This window comes from Paroedura picta, chromosome 2 (genome assembly GCF_049243985.1).
Source record: "Paroedura picta isolate Pp20150507F chromosome 2, Ppicta_v3.0, whole genome shotgun sequence".
In the NCBI taxonomy this organism is placed as follows: domain Eukaryota; kingdom Metazoa; phylum Chordata; class Lepidosauria; order Squamata; family Gekkonidae; genus Paroedura; species Paroedura picta.
In genome coordinates, this window is record NC_135370.1 from 76,210,386 (window position 1) to 76,238,127 (window position 27,742).

The 27,742-nt window shown below is 46.0% G+C and overlaps 1 protein-coding gene across 1 annotated transcript in view; it reads right to left on the reverse strand.

Annotated features, from left to right (window-relative positions):
- The window catches only part of GRK2 (G protein-coupled receptor kinase 2), a 41,776-nt gene extending 14,034 nt beyond the window's left edge, over nt 1–27,742 (reverse strand). The window contains exons 1-13 of the mRNA XM_077320925.1: nt 27,247–27,742; nt 19,357–19,433; nt 13,911–13,984; nt 11,279–11,380; nt 8,783–8,857; nt 8,279–8,340; nt 7,432–7,483; nt 6,409–6,500; nt 4,666–4,765; nt 3,533–3,611; nt 3,232–3,362; nt 1,333–1,427; nt 84–191 (exon numbers count right to left, since the gene is read on the reverse strand). Coding sequence (XP_077177040.1) covers nt 84–191; nt 1,333–1,427; nt 3,232–3,362; nt 3,533–3,611; nt 4,666–4,765; nt 6,409–6,500; nt 7,432–7,483; nt 8,279–8,340; nt 8,783–8,857; nt 11,279–11,380; nt 13,911–13,984; nt 19,357–19,433; nt 27,247–27,359 — 1,160 coding nt within the window. The 5' untranslated portion in view covers nt 27,360–27,742. The remainder of the gene's footprint in view (nt 1–83; nt 192–1,332; nt 1,428–3,231; nt 3,363–3,532; nt 3,612–4,665; nt 4,766–6,408; nt 6,501–7,431; nt 7,484–8,278; nt 8,341–8,782; nt 8,858–11,278; nt 11,381–13,910; nt 13,985–19,356; nt 19,434–27,246) is intronic.

Consider the following 27,742-nt stretch of genomic DNA (forward strand, 5'->3'; position numbering starts at 1 on the left):
ACTGTCAGTCATACCTGTTCCCCCACCATCATCTATTACCCTTTCTCCATCTCAGGTTCTTCCTACCCATGATATCCACTTACCCCCTCAGTAGTTTGAAGAGCATGCAGCCTAGAGAGAACCAGTCAGCACTACTATCATAGGCCACACCTTTCTGCAGAACTTCTGGCGCCATGTACCCATGCGTTCCCCTGTGGATACACAGTAAACAAAGAATCAGTGAAATCATACTGACTGGAAGGCTAGAGGCTCTCAGTGTAAAGTACCAACACAAAAAAAGATCCATTTTTTTTAAATCCACAAGAATGTGACAAACCCAAACATTAACATGGAAGGGATTTGCACTTAAGAATTGGAAAGCACATATGACTTTTATCTAGAACTAGAATCTAATTCATTCTCACAATTTTAATTACAAGAAGGAGCTACAGAAACTCTCTCCCTATGAAGTCTTAATGGATGTGGCATTAACTGGAAACTGGGGGTGGGGGTGAGGAAGCTACTCTCTGTAGTTCCACTGTCTCCCAGCAGGGTGGTCACCATAGCAAATGTTTACTGTTGTTGAGGAAAATGATATGGAGACTTCAGCACTGTTCATGGTAAGATTTTGGCATCACAGTGGCTTGGTCTGCTCAACATGGTATGTTACATTTCCACAGGGGCTCTGTATGGAACATTCAATTCATAGATTTGTACAAGCTCTGGTTTTGTGGCATACAGCCGGCATATTTTGGGCCTCCACACATGTGCTGCAATCAGAGCACATAGGCTTACACACAAACATGCTGGAAGGATATGGCCAGGCTGAAGTGATCTCATTCCTGGCCATGTATTGAAACAAACATTTGCATCAGGCTAGAGAATGTGATAATTAGTAAATTTCCAGCAGTCCGCATTACACCTGAAGATTCTAGAGGGGAAAATCTCCTTACATCCTTCAAGCTTCATCCCACCAGATGGGGAGCGGTCTTCCCCAACCACTGGGCTGCGGCCCGATACCGGGCCCTGGAGGCCTCAGTACCGGGCCATGGGGGGGGAGGGAGGTGTGGGCGCCAGCAGGCGTGCCCCCCCCCTCGCGACAAGTGCTCACTGCGCCGGGAGCGATCGGCTGCCTCCTGGCACAGTGAACGCCACGCTGCGGGGGGAGGGAAGGCATGCCTGCTGGTTTGTGGGCACCTCCCTCAAACCCCCCTGGTTCCCGGGCCTCTCCACCCCGATCTTGAGCCCGAAAAAGGTTGGGGGGCCACTAATGGGGAGTACTGATAGAACTGGTTGTGCTTGTAAAGATCAGCATCAATGGCTGGAGGAATGAAATCCTTTCTGGATACTCACACACTGGCATGAGGTTTCTTCTTGGAGAAATCACAGGCAAGACCCAGGTCTGAGATACGGACATGTCCAAACTCATCCAGCAAGATATTGGCTGGCTACAGAGTTGGGGTGCAGGGAAGATGGGGGGGGGGGGAAAGAGAGACAATGAACAAAAGTTATAGGAAAAGTAGAAGCTGATGTGGTGGCTAAGTGTTGGACCTGAGACAACCAAGTTTGAATCCCCACTCTAGTTCACTTGCACCTGACCCCAATTTCCACTCTGATGCTGCTCAGCTTTTTCTCCAATCTGCACAGTGGAGGATTGACTCTGCAGTCACATTACTTTTCCCTGGCATATGCAAGAGTGGATTTTCTCTGCTTCAATGAGGAAATGCGGGCCTAGGGCAATCTCTTCCAGGTGCAGATACCTTGCCTATTTCGGAATTTCTTTCCCCATCCATGCCTCCAGCACAGAATTGTGCCAAGGTCTCTGCTTATTCGTTGGCTCTCGGCAGCAGGAGACCTTTTCATTTCCAGTGCTGTCTGAAATATGTCTGAGCTTTCATACTAATTTAAGTAATGCAAGAAGCACTCATACAAGAAAGAGTTAAAGATCAGCCATCTATGCCTCGAACTGCTCTGTGCTTGGGGGGGGGGAGAGAGAGGGGGGAGAGAAATGGGTTGCTCTCTCTTCCCATGCTTGGCAATTTGTTTCTTAAAGTGAGCAGGAGACATTGCTTGTCTTCCTTGGGAAAAAAAGTGAGAGAAAACACCAGAAAACCTGGCATTGGGACTTTGAATGCAGTGTGTCTAAAGGCGACTCATCAATAAAGACTTCTGAAAAGTGTTTTCCTCTCCTCTCTTTACAATCATTTTTTAAAAGAAAGTGTTAAGCGTCCCTGTAATTTTAAATTCAGAAACACTGAAATGCAAAATGCAAAGCCTGGAGGTGAAAGCCCTGCTCCTGCTGGAAACCAATCAGCAGAGACCAATTAGCAGCTCAAACAAATGAAGGGAGGGGGAGAAAAAAATCTTGGCAATTTGGGTTTTCATATTAGTATGCAGATTTAAATGCTGTGATTTGGAGGAGAATGTTCAGAAAAAAAGATAGGTGCAGAGGGCAGGAACAGAATGAGGATTAAAGAGATACTGCTTCAAATTGAAATTAAACGGCGAGTGCAGACAGGATGCTAGACCCTCTCACATTGTCTCATCCTAACCTCTCACACAGTGGTTGTTGTAGTGAGGATAGGTTAGAGGAGGGGAGAATGATGTGATGTATATAAATAATAAGAACCAGCTGACCCCAAACATTCTCTAGCATGCTATATTGCCAGGTAGCAACAGAGTTTGGACTTTTGCCTGCAGCCTGTGTTTTGTGGCAAACAAGGCAGATAATCCAAATAACGAAGTAAGAATAGGTTCTAGTTCCTCAGTAGAATAGCGTGAGTCTTGTTTTTCAGACCTCAAAGTGAAGAAATTGATGACATAACTTGTCTCCTACAGAAGTGTGCTGCTACTCCAAATGAGTCATAAAGGACAGCATAATGCCAGAGAAGAAGAGGGAGTAGGAGTTGGTTTTTATACCCTGCTTTTTGCTACCCAAAGGAGTCTCAAAGCGGCTTACAATCACCTTCCCTTCCTCTCCCGACATCAAATGCCCTATGAGGTAGGTGGGGCTGAGAGAGCTCTGAGATAGCTGTGACTGGTCCAAGGACCTGGGACATTGAGAGGCACTCAAACTTAATTCAGACAACTCATAAAATATCTGACATGGCTGTGGGCAAAAGGGTGGCACAGAGGACCACTATGCAGGAGACTGCCAATAGTTCTCTTTATGGAAAGAAAAATCCTGTGATGACAATGTGGATGGAGTATAATGTCGCTGGTGAGTGGGCTAGAAAGGGTAAATGTGCTCACCTTAAGGTCACGATATACCACAAAGCGGTTGTGCATGTGCTCCAGCCCCATAATTATCTCTGCTGCATAGAAACGCATCTCCACCTCTGAGAAGACCCCATGCTGGGACAGGTGGTAATGTAGGTCGCCCCCTGCAGGGAACAGAGCAGAACACCAAATGACGCATTCATCCTAGACAGTTGCAGAGGCAAGGAGCAGAGGCAGGATCTTGTAGCAGCCAGGGGATCCTTTGGAGAGGTACATAAGGAGGAGGAAGAGGAGATGGAGAAGGGGTTCCTACAGGCAGGGTTCTGGCTCTCACCATTCATGAGGTCCAGGATGAAGCTGAGCTTGTCAGGTGTTTGGAAGGCATACGACATGCACACGATGAAGGGGCAATCCTGGCAGAGACATGAGGGACAAAGTCACAACAGAAAAAGGTAAAAACAATCACTAAGTACGCAGATACATTCATGCAAGTGGTTCTCCTGTTACTACGTTACACACGTTTGTGCTCACAGTCTCATGACTCTTGCATTTCTGCTTCCCTCCAACACATTCTGCAATCTCAGACATCCCTTGCACATGCCTCCAGGTACCATATTCTCCAGCAAACATATACTTGTGCAAATGGCAATTCTGTGCGATGAGGGGGGTGCAACAAATCACTTTGTCTGTTGCCATATGGCCTATGTTTTAATTGCTGTTTATGTGTCTTTGTATTTATCGTAGTTCTGTTTTAAATTGTTTTAATGATGTGTGTATATGTTTTTGTGGGGGCTTGCCTTAATGGTTTTAAAATGGGATTTTATCATGTAGGTTTTGTTGTTGGTGGCCCTGGTGAGAGCAGAAAGGTGGGATATAAATTTTGCAAATAAAAAATACTGTTGATTCTTCCACCGATCTTGTCCCACACCTTCTGTAGGGGCTTTTGTGCCAATTCCTACCTGGCCTTTCTACTTCCTGGCATTGTGGACATATACATGCATGTGCCTCATGAACACCTGCACCAGGCTTCCAGACTCCCTTTATGCACCTGGCACACAAAGCCACCTCCCACCCCTCCCCCATTTCTGTCTCATGCACTGCTTCTGCTTCAGCACACATTGCCTTCCCTCTCCTCCCCCTTCACGTGCATGATACACACTGCACTGCCTACACAAATCTCAGCCCTGCTGCCAGTTTACTGCAGGCATCACACTCCCAGCCACATGCTCTGCAGCACCTCCTGTAAATATTATATTATAGCCCTCTGATAATGACTGGCATGCTCATCAGGACACCTGCTGCGTCTACCCCACCACATCACAGCCCTGGCTGAAGGCACGTTGCACACTCCTCAGCGCTCCCCTCTCTACACAGGCCACAGTCCTCTTCCCGTGCCCCAGGCAGAAAGCACCTCTACTGGAAAGATTTGGGGTTTATGTACTAGACTACTAGAATAGCCAAGCTCACCCCAGTGCTGACAAGAGACAGCATGATGCGCTCATTCAGGGCCAGCGTCTCCCCCTGTTTCATCTTAATTCTCTTCTTATCCAAACACTTCATAGCATACCTGCCAGGAACAAGAAGAGCAAACAATTCTGCTGTTATTTCCTTGCCCGTCCCTAGGGAATCATCCCTACTGAGCTCTCTCTCTCCACACTTCCCCAGAGTGCAGCTCCCAAGGAAGCACATGTAGATATTCTTTGGCTTGCTGCTTTCTGAACATATTCTTCCAGCGTGCTGTCAGAATTTTAAGCCAGACCAAGCTCCTACAAACACATCAGGGAGTGCTTTTTTGGGGGGTGGGAGGGGGATGTTCCTAGGATGTCTCCCAATAGAGGCCCACAGCATATCAAAACAATAATGGCTCGGTTTGCCAATGACTAGATGAAACCAATCTCCCTCTTATCTCATAAATTTCCCTGTCAATTAACACTCAACATATTAAAGAGAGAACAAACCTGCCTGAGTTTCATGTTAGGTTTTATTGGCCTGGCAAAACAGAAGCCCAGAGGGGGTGGGGTGGGGAGAGACCAATGCTGCCACCCACAGAGGAGGAACTGGAGAGTGGTTTTAGAGAAAACAGGGGCTTTGTCAACTGGCACAGGAGTCATCTTTACCATAAAAAAGGGCCTCGGGATGCTAGGGGCTGAGATACCAAAAGGTACCTATTGTACCTTACAGGTTCAAAACCAGGTTTATATTTGGGTTTGCATGCAGATGTGCTATTCTCTCTCATAACTTGCCCTGCTCTCTTCCCTACCCTCAGTAAAGTCCTTTTTGGTTTATTAGAAATAGAGACTATAGTTTATTTGGTTAAAGGTGGGGAAACTGATGTCAATACTGAGAGGATGGACAGTTCATTCCTATGCATAGTGCTATGGACCTAGAAGGGAGTAACTCTATATGGCATCTCACTGTGATTCTACAAAAGCAGTGATTATTCCCAAAGCTTTCTGTGCACTGCTTGGAGGACTCTGGGTTCAGTGTAGGCACTTCTATGGGCTCCCGGGAATGGGGGCAAGCTGAAACAGAGACCCTATTTGAAGCCTGCTTTCAGCTTGAAGCAACTGGGACCAAATGCTGTGAAGCTTCCATTCCCATTCTCAGAGAGCCAAAAGACTGGCTATTGGGTTGGAGGGAGGGAATACAGTGGCACCATCACGCTTTCCCACTGCTATGATGGCCACTCTAAGCCTCTTTTCAGTGTACAATTATTTCATTTTCTCAACAATTCTGGGGGTGTAAAGTTGGGAAACAAACTGGGCAACAATGAAAAGGCCACCTGCAGTATGCTCTCTCAGACCTCCTCCCAACACATGGATAAAAAGAAAGCTGCACCGATTCCCCTCTTCTGGCATGTGTCAGTGAGCGTAAATGCAGTCCTGCTAGCAAAGCCAGGCCAAGACAGACTATCCCAGCCATTATTGAGGGCAAGTCCATCAAGCCTTCTCCTGGTAACATTCCCGTTGCTTTCATGGGAAGAGCTGTGTGGCAGGAGGGGCTCTGAGCTCCCTGACACTGTCTTCTGCTACGTGGCGACCACTCTGACCAAGGCAGCAGAATCACCACAGTCATTGGCAAGGAAGGGCAACTATGGTTTGGATTCAGTTGTTCAAACTTAGTGGAAAGCTGCCTCGAAAACCTTAAAATGAATAACATAAGCTTTGATTCAAAGCTTCACTGCACCCTCAACACAATGCCAAACATTACATTTTGCCTGTGTCTGCTTTCCGGCAACCGTAGACCTCGCCAAAGCCACCACGCCCGATGATGCGGTGAACGCTGAAGTCATTCATGGTCAGCTGGGTCCACAGGAAAATGCAGGCAAAAAAAAAATGGCGGGAAAGGAGAGAAAGGAAAGAATTTTGGCATTCTATAAACATCATATTGTTCCTGTAACATCTTAGAAGCAACACACATGATATGCTTTTAGGGACATACCACACATTCCCCTTTTAACCCCAGTCATCCTGATTCAAGACGTGCAGGTTGAAAAAAAATTGTTCTAGGGTTCACTTAAACTGGATTGGGTTCACTTAATCTCTCAGACCTATACAGAATCTGCAAACCCCTCATTCCATCTACTAACAGTGCAATCCTAAGAACATGTTCCTGGAAGTAAGCCTATTTCAATAGATGCATATAGGATCCAAGTAGGGCTGTTTAGGATTATTTTCCAACAATGCTGTGAGCTAACCGGAGCCCTCAAGGAAGAGCGGCACAGAAATGTGTCAAATAAGTGAATTAAATAAGAGGAACTGGGGGTTTTTATACCCTCCTTTTCACCACCCGAAGGAGTCCCCCAGTGGCTTACAAATACTTTTCTCTTTCCCCAAAACAGACACCCTATGAGATAGGTGGGGCTGAGAGAGTTCTAAGAGTATTGTTCTGCAAGAACAGCTCTAGAGAACTGTGACTAGCCCATGGTCACCAAGCTGTCTGCATGTGGAGAAGCAGGGAATCAAACACAGTTGTCCCGATTACAGTCTGCCCATCTTAACCACTATACCATGCTGGCTTTACTATAATACAATAATAACAATCCTATCTCCCTGTGGCTACAAAGACAGTAAAGTTGGCTGATACAAGCGCTCGGTTTCCCCTGCATGGCCAGCGCTTTGTGGATTCTCTGGCATACACTAACAACTGCGCCCAGAGGCAGGCCGATGCTTAGTGTCTTTGGATAGCTCTTGCCAACTCTCAGGAATGCCCTCCCACCCTCAGGGAACTTACATGGATGTTCAGCTCTACATTCTTCCACTGGCAGAACCGTGTGAACTTGTCACTAGAACAGAACGGTGAAAGGAAAACCAAAATTGAGAGAACAAATAAACCCTCCCTGACCACTAGTTCCAGCACACACATCATTCCTTTAAAATAAATCCCCAATTCCACTCCCTTTTTTTAAAGACTCTTCAAGCCCAGTCATACAGAGACTCAGCAAAAACTCCAGAATGGAATGGTGCGCACAGAAGGATGTACAGAGACCACAGAAATATATGGAGTTCTTCTTTCAGCTGTGCCTGTCTTTCCCCCTTGTATAGAACTAAGCAGCTTTTTTTGGGGGGGGGGGTAAATGGGACAAATAGCACAGGAGGAAAGAGTTAAATTACCCCAGTGCTCTGACTACAATAAAGTTTAACATTTTTAAAAAGAAAATCCAGGGGAATCCTGATCACCTCCCTCCCAAGTTACACCTAGTCCAGCCCCACATCCCACTGAGTTCAACAGGACTTGAACCAAATTAAGGATCCCAACATTGCTGCCTTACAGCCTGATCCTATGCATATTTACTCAGAAGTAAATCCCACTGCATTTAATGGCGCTGACTCCTAAGCAACTGTGCAGTTTTAAAGGTAATAGCCCATCTTTCCACCTTTGGAGAAGTCTCCCATTCTCAGGTACTCCATGAGGCAAAGTTTACTCTTCATATCAGATTCATCATTTTTTTCTCCAGTTAATCCCTCAGATAAACTCATTAAACTTAGGCATTTTCCCACCATGGGATATCCTTTGCCAAGAATTTTCTCTTGAAGTCACAGACATATACCACATAAAGTCCATGGCCCTTGACACTCACCTTTCAAAGTATTTCTGGAAAATATCCCCACGCAGGCACTGACAAATCTCTTCAATATATGGCTGTCAGGGGGAACAGGCAAGAGATGAACATCACAGGCCTATTATATGCATCCTTCTTCCTGCTGGTTCGGTTTTCTACCTGCAAGATCCCTGCAGCCCTGAGGATTATTCTACCAAAACCTCTGGTGCTCATGACTGTCACCAGCTGCACTGAGATTTGGCTCATAAAGTGCATATCTTTGACATAACTAATGGTTTGCTCCACACACGCTAGTCTTGTTGGCCCTGGATTGTGGACTGGATGTATACAATGACAGACCAAAATCACATATGAATTATATAGCCCAGAAAGCTTGAAATGAGACTGTAAATAATTTTTCCCTGCATGGTGGTTGTCAAAAATCTGGTACAAGCACATTTCCCCCTCACATGTGCACAAGGGCCAAAAAGTATTTGACAGCAGCAAAATTAATTCATTCCCAGTCTACTGAGGTGGACATACCTGGAACAGATCAGGTGGTACTTGCTTCTTGCTGAGGCGGCTCTGCACATACTCTGTGGCAGTCTTGGAGAATGGCTGTAAGGGGAAAGAGGAGTAAATAAGCTTGGATACTTAGCTCTCCAGCCTCCCTCACAGGCAGCTTCCACGGGGATTATGAAAACATGCTCCACTGTGGCGGCAGCAACAAGAGGCATAAGAATAGGCAGGGACAGCTTCCAACCCCCAACCCCACAGACAGCAACAGTGGCAGCCTCCTCAGCCCCAGCGCTCACTGCTGCTCACTCTACCCACTGCCAGCCTATGCACCTACCTATATCCTGCACTCCTGTGCAAGTGATAGCAAACGTGGAGATCCCCCCTTCCCTCATTTTCCCTGCCAAGCCCCACAATAAAGCTACAGGCAGCTTAGTAAGAAAAAGGAAGTGTGTGAGGGATGGGAATGGGAGGAGACCTGGAGGTTAGTGCTGCCATTTTGTAAGGAGAGTAGCCCCCATCTACACCCCCCAACAGTGGCAACTGAGAGATTGTCCACCAAGATGCTTCACCTGCAACCGCTTGCCAGATCCCACTTTAAATAGGAGAAAAGCAGGCTAATTGTTTTTTCCTATTTAAAGTGGAAAGCTGCAGGAATGCCACAGGCTAACCAGAACTTCATATAGAGGTTCCACCTTTAATCTGAGTTTTTCCTGCATCCAAAAACAAGCAGGTCAATGTATAAATATTAATGACTCTATAAACAAATTTACTATGAAATAAAACACCATATAGATATTTTATTTCTGGGTTCCAAATCGCTTTGATAAACTATTGCTTATAAACAGAAATATTTACAGAAATGTTTACATCATGTAGCAAAAATACTAGACAGGGTTCTGGTATTTAAAACCTGTTTCAGTACTCTTCATCAGTAGCCCAAGCAAGTATATATTAGATAAACCCTTCCATTGGCAATTAGCTCAAACCGGGGTAACTCTCAAATTCTATTTTAAACAACCATTGGAGTTACTCCTAAGCAGCTGTCCAAGAGGACAGGTGGGTTGCCATTGCCTGCCCCTACATAGCATCCCTGGTATTCCATGGTGGTCTCCCTTCCAATTACTGACCGGAGCAGACTTTGCTTAGCTTTCGAGATTGGGCTAGCCTGGCCCTAACAGGATATAAAACCATGAGCCATCAATGGTAGAAGAAAGGGAGGGTGGTTGTGAAAGGAAGATGCACATTGGGACAACAAAGCCCAACTTCAACATTAGGCTAATGGAGTCTGAGCCTGCTGAGACTGAAAGAAACAGATCTTGGGGTCATAGTGGATAGCTCAATGAAAGTATCAACCCAGTCTGCTGCGACAGGGAAAATGACAAACTCAATATTAGGGATTATTAAGAGAGGGATTGAAAATATAATGGCCACTATTATAATGCCTCTGTATAGATCTATGGTGCAGCCTCATCTGCAATACTGTGCCCAGTTCTGGTCCCCATATTTCACAAAGGACATGGCAGAGCTGAAAAAAGTATGGAAGAATACGATCAAGATGATTAGTGGGTTGGAGCGTCTTCCCTACAAGGAGCGGCTGAAGAGCCTGGGACTTTTCAATGTAGAAAAGAGATGACGAACAGGGCACATGATAGAGATTTATAAAATTATGCATGGGGTGGAGAAAGCTGACAAAGAGAACTATTTCTCCCTCTCCCAAAATCCTAGAATTGGAGGGCATCCAATAAAGCTGATGGGCAGCATATTTAAGACGGACAAAAGGAAATATTTCTTTACAGAGAGGGAGAGAGGGGGGGGGGGGAGAGAGAGAAATTCAGAATTGGCTGCCAAAGGTTGTAGTGATGGCCATGGGCATAGATAGATTTAAAAGAGGATTCGATGGGTTCATGGAAGATGGATCTATCAGTGGCTACTCTTCCACATTCAGAGACACTAAACCTCTAAATCCCAGAGGCTGGATACAATACCAGGGGAAGGCCTTGGTCTCTATGCCCAGTTATTGACCACCCCGAGGAGCCGGTTGGCCACTGTGTGAGAGGATGCTGGATTAGGTGTACTACTGGTCAGATTCAGCAGGAATCATTTTATGTGCTTAAAAATCAGGATTAGTGCTCTTAAACGTGTGTCATATATTGAACCACAGAAAACATTTAGCCTATTGGAGAGCACATAGTGCCACTTATATGAATTTGTCTGATAATGAATCAGAATTTTACTTCATCTGGATAAGCACTGTTTATTTGGCCTGGCGACAGCTCTTCACAGTCTGGGTAAGAGAAAAATGTTTTCAGCATCTGCTACTTGCGTTCTCTTATGCTGGATATGCCAGAGGCTTTCCACATGCAAAGCATGTGCTCTATCCCTGAGCCACAGTCCTTTCCTCTCCACCAGCCTGTAGTCTCTGAGATTGTGCTCAAGTTGAGTATAGAGCAGAGTTTCTATGTAAGTCCCTAAGGGCTTTTCAGACTCTCCCATGGACAGCAAAGTATTTGAGATGCTCACATGAGAGCACGACAGTAGCTCCTTCATGATATAGGTGTCAAAGATCTGGCGGCTCTTAATTGCACGATCCTCCTCAGAATCCAACTTCTCATACTTCTTGATCTGGAATGGATAGGCAAAGTCACATCAGAGATGCAAGGCGACAGGATCCAGGAATTTGTATCATCCTACAACCAGGACCTGAACCAAATAACTGAAAGACTAGGTTTGACATCAGTTTTTAAAAACACATTTTGTTTACATAACCGGGGGGGGGGGGGGGGGGAGGAGCAGATTCCAGTAGGGACTGTGCTCATTTCCACATGGGTGATTTGCAGCAGGTCTGAAGCCATTGGATTTTGTTTCTGTTCCCCTACAGCACTGTGACACTTCCATGCACCACTTGGGGTTTCTTTCTCAATCCTGCTTTGCTAGGCTGGCTGCTACATGAGTAGGAAAGCCTGGATTTTTCCAGTCCTGCTCACACGGCAGCCATTTCCCCACTTTGGTCTCTGTGCCGGCCCCCACCCCAGGAAACCCATTAGGGTTTTTTTAAAGGGTTTCTTTAAATGCATCTGACGTGTCAATAAAGAGATGTATTCGTATGTCCATTAGTGTTCAAAGAACCACTCAGAAACCCCACCCGCCATGTGTGACAGGGATGGCTGCCATGGGAATGACGCCCTATTGCTACTGTGCTGCATCAGCACCTGAGGCGACACCGAGGCTTCCACAGGAAAGGGCCACCACAAGGGGTGGGGGGAGGGGAAGGCATGGGTGGAGGTAACAGAAGAGGCGAATAGGTAGGGACAATGTGTAAGCAAGGTCACGGGGACAGGAGATTATCGAGAGTGCAATGCACAGAAGCTACGAAGGAAGCATTTACTTTACTTACTTTAGATCTATTTTTATTTTAGAGAGGAGACAAAAATAGACAATATATGTCTAAATACACATAGAGGGTTACACGGTAAGGAAAGCAGCACACAGCAAACTTGTCCAGACTTTGACAGTTTCAATATAGACTTTTATCCATTTTAATTTTTTTCCTCCACATCCTCTGTCCGAAAGGCAAGGTCTTTTCAGGATTCTGGCAAGCAACCATGCTATACAAGGTAACTAGAGTTGCTAGGTCACAATCCAGAAATTCCGCCTGAGTCTTTAAATTTCCCCTCAAATAGGGAAGCAAGGTAGCTGAGCCTTCTCCCCACCCCCTCCTATTGGTTGGTTTGTCCCTCGCCTATGTAGGACTCCAGAAATAAAAGGACCAGGAGGAAAATTGGCAAGAAGGACCCACAATCATTTCATTTCCCAATGCAGTGAAGAATTTAAAGGTACAGTGAGAACCTCTTGCAGTCTAGCAACCCAAATCCTAATAATCAAGGTATGCCAGCTATGCAAGGCAGTAATCTATATATCTATTTCTCAAGGCTGGCCAGATCCGCAGATACTTAAATACATTAATCGGGCACACACTGACAGGAAGGAGATTTTTCTCCAAATTTGGGCAGGTCCCCAAGTTTGCAGAAAAATCCAAAAATATAAAGACTTCAAATATCAGGTTTTAAAAAATTCTCCCCAAACAAAAATGTTCTCTGTGCTCATGCCCAGCACTTAATGGAAGAGTGCCCTGCTGTAGCTGACTTTGGGGCAGCCCTCAGGGCCACCAATGCTGTGGCTCCAGAGGGCCTTGCCAACTGCTAGGGGTCCTGCTGACAACTTGTTGGCTCTGGAAAGCCCTGCCGACTGCCTGGGGCCTTGCAGCCACCACTGTGGAAGAAGAGGAAGCAGCCAGGTGGCTGGGGTTGCCTCCTCACTGCTGTGTGTATGGGAGGCATGGGTGGGCAGCTGGAGAGCCCCCAATGCTGCTGCTGCTGGGAGTGTGTGTGGGGGGGGAGAAAGCTAGCAGTGAGTTGGAGAGCCCTTGCGGCTGCAGGGGTGGAGGGAGGAAAGGCAGTGGGCAGTTACTATAGAGGAGTGGCAGAAGAAGTTACTGCTCATCTCAGTCTCTGTAGCTTCTGGCTTTGCTGCCCTTTTAAGATTTCCCCCCAGCTTCTAACCCATCAGACTTCAAGGAGAAGTAGTGCTGGGGGGGGGGGAGCTTTTCTTCCCTCCCCCAGCTCCTGAGCTGCTAAACCCTAAAAAGCCCTTCCTCTTTCTAATCAGTCAGCCTGTAGCTGAAGAGGCCAATGTAAGGAGGGGAGGGGGATAAAAACAAATGGGGGAAATATTGATAGAAAAGGGTATGAGGGAAGAGAGGGGGGTAAATTGTCAGGGGTGGGGGAGATTGACAGAGAAAGAGAGAAGGGTACGATGGTCAGGGAAAGGGAAGGGGATACACGGAGCTTATTTGAGAAGGGGGAAAGAAGGGAGCATAGGTGGGGGGAGGGATGGATTGCACCTTCCCTACAAATTTCTTGTGGGTCCCCACTTGTAACTAGGTCTATTCTCACCCCTTCTGGAATAGGGCTCCTCACTACTGGAACTGGATTCTCATCCCCAAAGTCGTTTCAGCAAATGGCCTTTTACCACAGTGTTTTAGGGAATTCAACTTTCTGCGTTCCAGGGCAGAGAAGGCAATCTGGGTGCAACTACAAGGGAAGAACTGGGATGGATGGATTTCTCTCTCACACGCACACACACAGAGCCTCACCTCTTCATAGAATTCCACAAGTGGTTTGGCCTCCTCCATCTGATTTAGGCAGAAGTCTCGGAATAGCAAGTATCCTAAAATACATACACACATATATATATATATATACAGTTGTCAGCAGTTAGGGACTGATGCACCCTTCTCTAAATCTGCCAGTTGCCCCTGTCTGAACCAGCAGTTCCTGGAAAGACTTAAGTCTCTAGTCCTCCTCATATCCTTAGAACCTGAAAGGGAAATTTGTCTGACATGGAGCATCATACTGAAAACACTGGTAATTGTTCGTGTTGCTGCCACCTTAAAACAGGAGACTTGCCTTGCTGAATAAGGCCAATGTCAATCTAGTCTAGCCCCAGCACTTTATTTCCAAGAGTGACCAAGCAGTAGCCATGACCTTGCCAGGCACGTTAGCTGAGCCATGTCCTGAATGTGTTGCACACACGTATCTTTATAATTACTGAAGAAGCAGAAGACAATGCAGCTTTTAGTTCCCTTTATCTGCCTTAGTAAAAACAGGTCTCTGGTTTTTATTACAAACAGCCAAAGAAGGAGGGTAAAAAGGGACCAGTAGAAAAACAAGGTAGAAAAAACAGCATCTGCATTGTCTCCTATTTTTATTGGTATGATTTTCAAAGCATACGCACGTTCTTTTCGTTACACCCTGACATCCCTACAGGAAAACAATTACTTCATTTTCTTCATTTACACTTTGCTTCTCTCCCCAGTGGGGACCTAGTGGCCTTCTCTTCTCCTCCATTTTACCCATACAACAACCCTGTGAGCTCAGTTAGACTGAGTGTGCGTGACTGGCCCAAGGTCATCCAGAAAGCTTTTTTAAAAATTCAAGATGTACAAATCAAATGTGGCAGCAGATACAGCATGTAAATACTAAAAAAACAAAACAAAATGGCAGCTACAGTGCAGCTCTCAGTTCCAACAAAATCCCCCCCTCCCCCGCAAACCTTTTGAAGGAGAAACATCCAAACCTGTCACATGAAGATGAAGAGAGCCCCCTCAGAATGAGCATTCCACAGTCTGGGCACAGTCACCAAAAATGGCCTACTCTGCTTGCTTTGACTGATCACGACAGAGCAGGACCCCAGCCAGGTGCTGGTGGCTGTTCTTCAGCTATCCTAATCCTAGGTTGCTTAAGGTCATTGCCTTTATGCCCAGAAACAGAATGGTAGCCAATGAAGCCAACACGTATTTGGTGATGGCTATCCTTATGTGTGAGCCTCTTGTGGCGCAGGGTGGTAAGGCAGCAGAAATGTTGTCTGAAGTTGTCTGCCCATGAGGCTGGGAGTTCAATCCCAGCAGCTGGCTCAAGGTTGACTCAGCCTTCCATCCTTCCGAGGTCGGTAAAATGAGTACCCAGCTTGCTGGGGGGTAAACGGTAATGACTGGGGAAGGCACTGGCAAACCACCCTGTATTGAGTCTGCCATGAAAACGCTAGAGGGCGTCACCCCAAGGGTCAGACATGAACCAGTGCTTGCACAGGGGATACCTTTACCTTTTTATCCTTATGTGTGCCCTGAACTGGATAGCCCAGGCTAGCCTGATCTCATCAGATCTTGGAAGCCAAGCAGAGTCTTTAGCATTTGGATGAGGCATTACTGAGGAAGTTCAGGGGTTCCACGTGAAGGCAGAAAATGACAGATCTCTGAACCTAAGCTGGGCTGACTCCAGTTAGTATTTGGATAGAAGACCACCAAGAAAATCCAATGCCACTACACAGAGGCAGGCAATGACAATCCACCTTCCAATGTATCTTGTCTTGAAAATCCTAAGTGGTTGCCCTAAGTCAGCTGTGACTTGGCAGCACAAAAATTCATCATGTTTGCAACTGAGAGCTATTCTGTTACCAAAAGTGGGGATTTCATTCTATTATCTTGGCTAATAGCTAGCATTCATCTTCCATGAATGTGTCTAATCCTTTTGAAAAAGCCATCTAAGCCAGTGGTCATGAACACTTTTTGTTTTCATGGGCATAAGCTCTGTGTCTTTAACAGCAATGCAGAAATCAACAAGTGTGAAATTTTTTAACATCATGCATCTCTGCGCTGATGAAAGCAATGGCCTGCCTGTCAGGGGTCAGGAAGGCTCCCATTCTCCTGGCTTTCCACAAAGTATGCCAAACTTAATTAATCAAGAGGGCTTTCCTACACAGATAATAGGATAGCACTGTAGAAAAGGAGTCACAACGTTACTTGGATAGATAGATGGTTGTCTATCCTTCTGTATAGTTTGCTGTTAAGTTGGATCTTACTGTGTAATTTTGTTTAATTTAATGTGCCATGCTAACAATTTGCTTTGCTTCAGTTTGGTTTTTATATTTCTGGCAGGTTCTACAACCCAAATCCCATTATATTATTTACTGAATGTTCCATCCTGTTATATTGACTCACTCTGTGTAACCTGCCTTGAGTCCCAGTGAGAAAGTAGAGCACAAAAAACATGAATATAAAAAACAAAGAGCCCCTGTGTGCATACAAATTGGCAACTGTTATTATCTAATTTAACTTTGAGCCATGAAAGTTGGACAATGATATCTGAAATGTCTAACAAGAATCTTTAAATATTTAAAATATACAAGGGCAATCTTAGTTCTGTAAGCTACACGGAGAACAGAGATTCCCTACTAAGTATGGTTCATCCTCACCCCCCCCCCCAATGCAATGTCCAGCATATAGAAATTACAAAGGAAAAACATTTTCCACCAGTTCATCTCCATGGCAAGTGAAGCTTCACCTCTTTCATTTCTGGTGTTAAAAAGCACAACACCGCAGCTGGTAAAGAGACAAAAGGCAGCTATATTGCACACATTTGTCACTGAGTCTAATCATGACTCATCAGAGGTATATATTACAAAATTCCTGTAGACTTGAAGGAACCCTACTTCTATACCAGCCTTTCTCAGCTTTTTTACTGCTGAGAAGCCCCTGAAACATTCTTCAGACTTCAATTCCAGAAGTTGCGTGATCATGCAGAATATGGTTGGGCATCATAGCTGTGTACATGCCCACCTGGGGCCCCTCCCCTTTCCACCCCCTCCAGCCAATCATTGGCCATGGAGGGGGGGGCAGATGGACGACATGACCATATATGGTCAAATCACCAGATAAATGTTTCACAGATTTAAAAAAATATAAATTAATCAACTCCCACCAATTTGCAACCCCCCCCCAGGGTCGTCAAGAAGCCCCAGGGTTACATGAAACTGTGGTTGAGAAAGCCTGTTTTAGACCATAACATGCAACTGACCACAGTGCATACATTAGTGCAGGGGTAGTCAAATTAGTGCAGGGGTAGTCAAAGAGCCTCTTGTGGCGCAGAGTGGTAAGGCAGCCGTCTGAAAGCTTTGCCCATGAGGCTGGAAGTTCAATCCCAGCAGCCGGCTCAAGGTTGACTCAGCCTTCCATCCTTCCGAGGTCGGTAAAATGAGTACCCAGCTTGCTTGGGGGTAAACGGTAATGACTGGGGAAGGCACTGGCAAACCACCCCGTATTGAGTCTGCCATGAAAACGCTAGAGGGCGTCACCCCAAGGGTCAGACATGACTCGGTGCTTGCACAGGGGATACCTTTACCTTTACCTAGTCAAACTGCGGCCCTCCAGACGTCCATGGACTACAATTCCCAGGAGCCCCTGCCAGAGAATGCTGGCAGGGGCTTCTGGGAATTGTAGTCCATGGACATCTGGAGGGCTGCAGTTTGACTACCCCTGCATTAGTGCATGTAAGTGCAGCTTTCAAAATAGTGAGGCAGCTTTTAATGGCATTAAAATGTGTGTGAAGTAAAACAAGTGTGCACAATACTGATACAAATCTCATCAATACCAGTTAGCACAACCATAAAGTTGACTAGGTTCTGCTTTCCACACATGGGTATCACAAACTGACTTCTCAGGCATCCATCAACTTCTGCCCCCTTCTCTCCCTTGCTGACTGAACAACACCCAATCCAATTTATAGCTAAATGGCTCCTGGTATTAAATAAAGTCTTTCCCCAAGCTAGGCATGCACCATTCCCAGGTGAGATGAGAAGAGGGGCTGAGCGGCAGTTGGGAAAGCAACCATGAAGAGAACATGTTGGGGGAGCGGGTGTTTGAAAGCAGGGTATCTCATGCGGAAACCACAAGTGGCTGTGAGTGTAGGAGGAAGCAACAGCGTTTCCTGTGGGGCGGGGTATAGCAACAGAAAGGGGGAAACAGCGTTGCCAGCAAATTCTAACCTCAGTGTGGACAACAGTCCAGCGTCCCCTAGCCCGTCCTTAGGAGTCTCTGACCAAGACAGTCAGATCTTGGAAGCCAAGAAAGGTCAGCCCTGGCTAGTATTTGGATGGGAGATCTCCAAGGAATACTAGAGTCACGATGTAGAGGCAGGCAATGGCAAACCACCTTCAAACATCTCTTGCCTGGCTGCCAGGGATCTCCTGGCTACACTACACACATGCCATACGACCCTAGGATCTCCTGGCTACACTACACACATGCCATACAATAAATAAAATACTCACTCTATAACCTGAATTGTCCTCAAGATGCATAATGCCAGAAGTCAACACAAGGACCCAACATTACTCCACTGCCTAATATTGACTATACCATGGTCCTCCTGCCCTCCCCCCAACACGGCTCAAGTATCTTTAAAAACATGACAAAAACTCAGTCTCCCCTTTCATTTAAACATGAGAAAAAGCCTTAGTTTCTGAACTCCCTTTTCTTATGTAGAGGAACTCTACCAAGGTGGGCAGGGGAAACAACCTGAGACCCCTAACTTATAAATGTAAGACTGGACAGGCTCCTGCATATATAAGAGTTCCACAAAGCTATCTTGGTGATGTTTGTATGGCAGGGCAGAGTCATAATGCTTTTCTATCATGCAATTAGACAGAAAATTCTAACAGGTGCAGCTTCTCCCATGACTACGGCAATGGGAAAAAGTGCACATAGGAACATCCTGCTTATTGTGCCCAGGAGGCCACTGAGCTTCTGGGGTAGCAGAGGCTCTAATGCTTGCTACGCATCATCATGTCAGGCACTTCAGCCTCACCAATCTTGTTTCCAATATGCCTCTAGTGAGATAAATGTCCTAGTCCCCTGAACAAACAATGGAACAGGAACCATTGCAGCACACACAAAGAGGAAGTAGAATTTCTGCACAAACCTCAGCAGTTTTCCCCTTCCCCAATTTATCTCCACAGCTCTCTGTTCATCTCCTTGATGAACTGGGATGCAAAGAAAAACAGGATTCCCTTTCTTTCCTTTTTTGCAGACAGAATTTCTTTCTATCCCACCCCGTAACATGACAAGCTGCACCTTGCCGAAGTCCCTCTTCTATGAAAAGCACAGAAATCTTACCCTCTTTTGCATCTGATCATGCAGAAGAAACCTTGTTAGCTGATAATATGTGTGAAAAGTTCCCTTATTCACAGAGAGGTCTCTTACTCACCAATTTTCTGAGAAAATATCTTGTCAAAGGTCACCTCACCCCGGTCTTCCAAGTATTTCTGCATAACACTGCGGATGCTGCCAAGGGACAAGGCATATAAGAGGGTTAATGGGAAAGCATTTCTTTAGCTTTTCAGATTCTTCTCCTAGAGAATCATCAACATAATAATATCTCTTTATCCCAGACATGAGGGTGTGGGCTCTAGCACTAAGCAACCTTGGTTTAATTCATAAGTTATAGGCATGTAACTTTTTACAGGAAAGCCTTGTTTCTACTTGTGCCTAACGGAACCTAACGGAAGAAAGGCAGTGTCTAAGACCAGTAGGTGAGTGAAAAGAGTCTTGTTACTTGCCTTAAAGGGGAGCTCAGATAGAATTTAATCTGTGTCTGGAAGGTTTGCAATAGAAACCCATTAAAAAGCCTTTGGACAATACTGGCCTTTCTTCTTCAGCAAGAAAGTGCAGATCTGATTCAGGGTAAATGGGTGGGCTCCTAGGCTTCAGGTAAGAGACAAATACATGGAAACCTAGGGTCCTGAATCCATCCATTCTGGTATATGTAACATTTGTTTACCTGGGGGGGAAAGTGATGCTGAAACACCCAAGATGTTAAGCAAGAAGCTAACTAAGAGTACTTCAAGTTAAGAACGAACCTGCCTTTTCAGGGGTTGAAGAACCCACTAATTAAGCTGAGAGATGAGCTTGTAACATTCAAAGCAGGCAGCTTGCAAAATGTAGTAGGTGATCTAACCATCAGAATGTCGGGCTGGGTCAATGTATCACAAAGGATTGGGGCTCTGTCTAGAAACCATTTGCCCTCTTTTCAAATTAAACTATAACTGGATTTCCTTAGTAGACATTAATTTATGGAACGGTGCACACAGAACCATCTTCTATGCAGAAACTTTTTAGCAGCATCTCTCTCCGCCCCCCGTACGGGCAGCTGGGCTTTTCCAGGGTTCTCACATGTGAACACCTGAGTTCTTTCAAAAAACAAAAACAAAACAGAACCACAAAAATGCAACTGAAGTCAGTCAGGACCTTAAAAGGTTAAATATCTGTATAACATCATCACTTAAATACGGCATTATATGACCTTTACTGTACACAACTTAATTAAAAAAAATTAAAACATAGATGCACAGTTATTGCATGTATTACTGTGCTAGCTGATCTCTCTTATATTATGTTCTTTCTTACAGTTAGTGAGAAAAACAGCCATGCAAAAAAGCCCCTTGGGGCCCAGCATACCTGAGGGACTGACTCTTTACCTATGTCCAGAGTGCTTCACTCTGTGAATCCCTGGCCCCAAGGAAGTACATCTGGCCTCAAATAGGGCCAGGATGTTCTCAGTCCTGGCTCCTACTTGGTGGAATGAGCTCCCAGAGTATATCTGGGCCCTGCTAGAGCTGGTACAGTTCCACAGGGCCTGCAAGACAGAGCTCTTCCACCAAGCTTTCGGTTGGGGCCATTAACCTAAGAATATCTACAGGCCCTCCCCAACAAATACATCTCCACAGATACATGGTACTCTGGAAGATTTTCTGATCGTGACCAATTCCTGAGTTGAATTACAATAATTGATGCTGCTACTGGTTGCAGATGCTGCAAATTACATTTTAAACTGTTTAATGTTTTACCATGTTATTTTATGTTATCTATTGTAACTGTTTGATGTACAGCGGCCAGAGACAATTCCAGGAGGGTGGTATAGAAATAATCTGTACCTATAACAAAAGGCCTAATGACCTTTTGGGCCTCACAATTTAAGGGCCAATGAATGCTCCTTCCTGTGTCATCCTGCCGCCTGAGTGGCTGCCCAGAATAAAAATGGTCCGTTCTCAACATGCCCCTAAGAACCTTGAAGGGGCCTTTAAAACCCTGGAAGCTGGTCACAGTGAGGCTCCCTGCAGCAGATGGTGACCAGAGCCAATTAGAATGTGGGGAAAGGAGAGTGAGCTAATCAGAGGGAGAGCCCTCTAAGGATTGGCCTCAGTGTGCTGTGGGAATTCTGAGGAGAAATCCCTCTGGTCGGGGGTGGCATGAAGATTCCATTCCTGGTTCTCTGAGCTCTCTCAGCCTCACAGGGTGTCTGTTGTGGGGAGAGGAAGAGAAAATGTGTTTGTAAACCACTTTGAGACTCCTTTGGGTAGTAAAAAGCAGGGAACAAAAATCCAGCTCTTCTTCTAAGGAGCAACCATGAAAGAAGCATGTGGGCACATAGCATTTTATCTACAGCAAAGAAAATGGAGACAAGGGGCAGGGTGGACATCTGTGTATTGTGACTACCCCATGTGTATTAGGGCACGGGGATATTTCGGTGTCTCTGGTCTAATTCACGCAAGAAGAGAAATGACGCAGAACTGGGAGGAACTGGTTGCCATGTAATCTCCTCCTAAGAAGAGTCTCCAGTCTGATTTTCCCTTCACATATCTGAAGACATGACTCTTGAAAGCTCATCTGTAACCATGTTAATGCCCTTACAGACTCGACAACCCCTCCCCCTACTCTTCCCACCCCCAAGCTCCAGCGCCCGTTGTATTCCTCGATACAATGGGCTTTGCCCCTAGTAGTAGTAGTAGTAGTAGTAGTAGTAGTAGTAGTAGTAGTAGTAGTAGTAGTAATAATAATAATAATAATAATAATACTTCTCAGTCTAGTCTGGAAAATGAGGGGAGGGTGGCAACTACCTTAAGTCTGAATTCTGATGATAAAGCCTGAGGTTGGCCTGAGTGCTTTTCTGCCTGGGTATAGTAAAAGAGCAGCGATTTCTCTTGTGCAAGGAAAATATAGACTTTTCAATGGAAGAAGGATGGCTGGCTGCATTTCAGATGCTTGGCACTGTTATGGGAGTGGGATAATACATTTCCAGTATCTCCATGACAACTATTTCTGGGGTGTGTGTGTGGGGGAGGGGGCAAGATCTAATAGTAATATTATTACATAAAGTGCTCTCTGTGCGGAAAGGCTTAATTCTTAGGCTCTAGGTATCCTCACGGTCTCCTAGTCAGGTAGGTAAATCACAAGCCTCATTCCCCTGATGGCAAGTCATGGCAGTGCAAAGGTCTTCTAACTTCAAGAGGATTCATCCATGTCAGAGAAGCACAAATGGAAAAAGCTTCTTTGGTTATCTTAGCTGGTAAGAATCTACTCCATACGAGGTAGGGAATCATGTCAAAGGCTGGTTCTCATAAGAAGCCGGGAAATTCAGGCATGCTGGAAAAGTCACATGGGTCAGAACTTATGGTTGGCTTATGTAGCTCTTACCAACTGTGTACGTCCTTCTACTTGCAGAAGTTGGAAAAGTAAGTGTTGCTTGGTGGAAGGGGGGGAGGATTATATCTTGACGGTTTAAAGCAAACTGACTGTGACTCTTTAACTGTGTCTCAGTTTTCTGCTTAGTAAAGGACAGCAGTAGTTACAGCAGTGGGTTATCTAGAATGCTGGCTCTCTCGAGCTTTCCGAGCACAGCCACTTAATGAAAGGCAGTTACTACTAAAAATAATCATCCAGCTGTTGACAATGCTCTTGTTTGCTGAAAGGCCATTGGGGAGGAAGTGGAAGTTGCTTGCAAGCATCCTTGGGCATCAGAGGAGAGCACAGGGTTGGATGGCCCTTTTACTGTTTTTTAAGCTCTTGTGAATTAGAAGCCTCTGAGAGCCTGGCTCCAATACTTGGGGGAGGAGGGTGGGGGAATGGTTGCTTTCATAGCCAAGCAAAGGAAAAGGAAACAAACACACAGGAAGCAGTTCAATTCCTTAACAGGACAACCCAAAACAATTTGTAGTAATGCTGGCCAGTTTATGCCCCCCCCCCACCTTCCCATACGTGCCAGACGACTCTGGCTCTGACATGCACAGAGAGGGAAGTCAGAAAGAACCTATCAACAAAGGGCAAGGCTGCAACTGCATCTACTGAGGTCGGGGCATAGGTTGCCCCTGCTCATGTTCTGTGTGGCAGTTGCTTACGTTAAGGCACCTCTACACCCACAGGTGACACCATTTCCTGACAGCAGCAGACATAAACACGCACACTGTTCTCCTTTGATGCCGCACTTTGTGGGTGGGAGGGACAACGGGAAAAAAACCCTGCCACACCGCATGAAGGAGCCAGTCAGAACGTTGCACGGGCAGGAAGCACATTTAGAGGGAGCTCCATAATAGGAATTACAGAGAGCGTCCTTTTCTGACCCATGTTTCTGCTCTCCATGATTTAAGCTTGGCTCTCTAAGCAGAGAGGAGGTTAACTGGCAGCCTTGAGTTCCAGTCTTGTTCTCCCCCTTCTACAGCATCTGTGCGGACACAGTTTCCCAGTCCCAGTCTTTAATACACAGAGGCAATGTAGTTTGTGGATTTGAGCATCAAGCTGGGATGCAGAAAATCCCATTTCAAATCCTTGCCTGACTGCAAAACTCACCAAACTGCTGGAACCAAATTTTGCTGCCTGTTGGCTTAACCCCTCTTAAGGGGAGGGACCTGTGTGGATAAAATGCTGCCTATGAATTCCTTAAGAGTAACAAACATAAGAGAAATAAAGGAAGACTCCTGCTATTCAGCTAACAAACTTAGCCATGCTAATGTTCCTCCTGTTTAGAAACTTGGCCCTTTATCTGTCCAATCTTTGATGGTCACCTAAGGATGGCCGTACACATGCGTTTTCACAAGAGGTTGCCAAGGGAGGCTGCAACCATCTTCCTGGCTTCAGCATTTTTGGTAAATTCCCCTATATTTTGAGATGCAGGTGAAAAACAGGAACTGTCCAAGAAGAAATGTTCATGAAAGGCAGTATGCTGGGGTCATGCGGTGCGTCGTTTCCATAAGCACATATCTATTTGGCAGTGTACCTGAGAGTAAGCAGCACTGTCTTCAAGAATAGCTACAATATATCCTCAAGAGCAAGGCATTATTTGTGCCAAGATCATGGAAATAGTATGGGCCAAAGAAACCAGCATCCTCACAAAACCGTTTTTCCATTAAATTAAAAACCAAGCGTTTAGTTTTTCTAAGCAACAAAAATGGTACATATCTGTGAAATTTCAGAGAGATGAGCAGTCAGAAGGATTTGGACAGAAACCTCCATGCACTGCATTGCTCTTGCCATGATGACAGACAGAATACACTATGAAATAACCAAAATATATGCATACCTATTTATTTTGCACATTTTTGTTTTTGTGCATATTGTTCTGCTCATCACCTATCTCCTCCAACCCAATTTCCTTGCTCATGAGATACAGGACAGACTTAACAGACTGCCAGGTCAAGGAGTTCACATTAAAGGGAACCCAGAATTCCTTTAGATTCTGTCCATCACTGTCCCTTCGGCAATTCTCACCATTTTCTCTTTTTTCTGCTGACTTCCAGAATGAAGCCTGTGCAGTCAACATCAAAAGGGACAGAAGGAGCACGCCAAATTCCCCCCTACTACATAGACATTTTTTCCTGCAGTATCTGCTTCCAATAGATATTCTGGATCCTAACAAACCCACTCCCACAGACATCCCAGACACCCATGCTTATTGATCCATCTACTTCTGCACCTCAGAAAGCACCCTGCTGGGAACAGACCTCACTGCAGACCTCATAGTTCCTTGTTCAGTCCTTAGTCTTTCATATTTTACATCCCACCAGAACAAATTTAGAGTCCAGTGGCTTTTGTGGGCATGCACACTTCCTCAGATACAATGTAAGTGTGCATCCACATGAAAGCTCATACCTTGAATAAAATGTTGTTGGTCTTAAAGGTGCCCATGGACTCTAAATTTGTTCTGCTGCTTCAGACTAATGCGGCTACCCGCTTGGAATAATGTCCCACCAGTCATTCATGTCCTAACATAATTGGAAGAAGGACATTTATATGTTTACATGAATCCTTCTGTTAGATTTATCATTTATGGTAAATTTTAAGGACATGACGAATTGGAGAAGCACAACAGAACCCCTGGCAGGATACAGTACCTGGTGACAGGGGCATGTGGAATTATCAGAAATGTTGAGTGTCCATGACTAACATGCCAAAAGGCCACAGATGGATAATCTGTGGCAGGTATTATCAGCAGGATACACATGTCATAATTTCAAGTGGGCAGAGGATTGGGGCAGAATGAATTCTCAAATGGGAAGAGGGGCTATAAGTAGTAGTAGTAGTAGTAGTAGTAGTAGTAGTAGTAGGTGTTATGAAAACCCTGTGCCCCATCAGTTGTGAACCACTGCTAGTTGTCTTCTAGGACACAGCCTTGGTTCCCTCACTGACCATATAACTCCTGAAAAGAGAAGCTGTCACTGTTTAAGATCCCTCTTTCATAAGCAAATCTCAAAGGTATAAGCAAGAGCATAAACTCTGCCAGGATGAGGCACAGCAAGAGACATGGGAAAGCAAATTAGAATCAGGGCAAAGAGGGACAAATATGATTGTACTATGGGCCTCAAACAGTGGGTCAGACATTGGGGCTGCCCTGGAGATGGAGAGTAAGTGAAGCAAATCGGTTATGTAGCTTCCTTCCTTCTGCTACCCTCATCTCCCCAAAGGCTATGGAACTCTGGGCAAAAGTCCTCATGTGGACACTTCCATATTGAAACAGCATCAACGTGGAAGAGCACAAAGGCTGCTGGGATTTTTAGCTTTTGTCATGGTAACAAATTTGCTTCAGCCTGTGAAATGGCAGCTTTCAGGGCTTGTTGCACGGGTCCTTTTGATCTTCCTCAGCAGCTACTCAGACTTCCTTCCGCACAGTAGAGTAATGGGAGGTCCTGACCAGACCTTCAGTTGATAGGCCCTCAGGCTGGAAGGGAGGAAAGTATGACAGGCCACATGGAAAGGGAAAAGTGGTCTGCTTTTGTTCACCTGTTGATGGCGCATTATATCTTAGGTCCAACCCTGTTGCCCTTGGTAACTCTTGCTAGGAAGCACAGTTAACCAAAATTTAGCCATCTGTCCCAACTGGATGAGCGGGGAAGAGTTCTGACTTAGTGCTCTGAAACACTTCTCTCTCTTGAGTAGTAAAGATCCTTTCTTTAAGCAGGGCCTTGGCCTACATGCATTCCCTCTCATTTGCTCTTTGAAAAGCTATGCTACACATTATATTTACAGAGACCTGCATTGCTGTGAGTGCAGCCCCGGTTCTCAGTTAAGCTCAGCTTCCACAAAGTGAACAGGGGACTTAGCACTATTTGCAGCTGAAATGCCAACCTGCACCACCACCAATGTTTACACTGATTGATGCCTCCAAGCTTTATGTCTTAAGTGTGAAAGTGCTAATGCAAGATTGTTGTATGTGCTGGTGAATGGCCCATACCCTGCACAGGGAATAATGAAAACAGGAGACTGCGCTGAGACAGTGTTTAGGGCATCACGAGAATGACTCCAGGCACTGCAAGAGCAGGCGTCTTCATAACACATAGAGGCAGAAGGGCTCTGAAAAGGAAAACATGCGCTAGGCACATATAGTCTGATACTTCAGCTTATCTCTTTGCTGGAGTTTAACAATCGCACATACATACAGAGAAAGGGGAAGATTGTGACGTCAAGTTTGGAGGGGAAGGGGGGGGGTTGCTCCTCTAGGATTAGAAGCACCAGGGTTGCTGCTGTTAAGGGGCTAAGGAAATATTGCCCAGCCATCCGGGCTAAGAGCAGAGCCAGGAAGTGCAGCCGGGGCACCCTGACCAGCCATCCTCATGCCCAAGGTGACAACACACGCAGATATGTTGTTTTAGGGGACCCCCTCCCGTCCGCTTCGCCCAGATACCCTAGGTGGCTCCAGATGCCTTTTCTGTAGAGGCGGTGAGGGGAGTTGGTCTGGTTTCAAGGCACGCACACACTCCCTCTCCCCCACGCACATCCCCGCCACCAAGCCGCCTCTGCTGCTGGGCCCCGCACCTGCCCCCCAGCTCACCTCGGCTCAGGTAGCACGATCTTCTTGCTTGCTCGGGCGGCCGGAGTCGATTTACTTTTCTCCATAGCCATCAAGTAGCTCACATCAGCGAGCACAGCCTCCAAGTCGGCCATCTTGCCAGGAAATATTTCTTCTGCTTTCCTTTTTCACAATCAATTCTCTGATTATTCCCGCGGCCTCTGCGGCTCCCTCGTCGCCTCTTCCTCGTCGGGGCGCGCGCGTGTCTGCGTCTGCCGAAAGGGGAGTGGGGTGGGGAGGGAAGGCGAGGGGATCTGGCCCCCCCACCCCGCTTACAAACAGACCCACATGATGCCTGTGCAGAGAAGCGGCGAGTCTTCCTTATTTCTGGGCTGCTGCCGCTTCGCCCCCCCTGCTTTCTGCGATTGGCTTCCCTTCCTCCAGGGCTGCGTGTGTGTGTGTGTGCAGGGAGGGACGGAGGGAGGTTGCTGCTGTTGCGCTCGCTGCCTGTCAACGCCGATCCGAGTGGCGGCGGCGG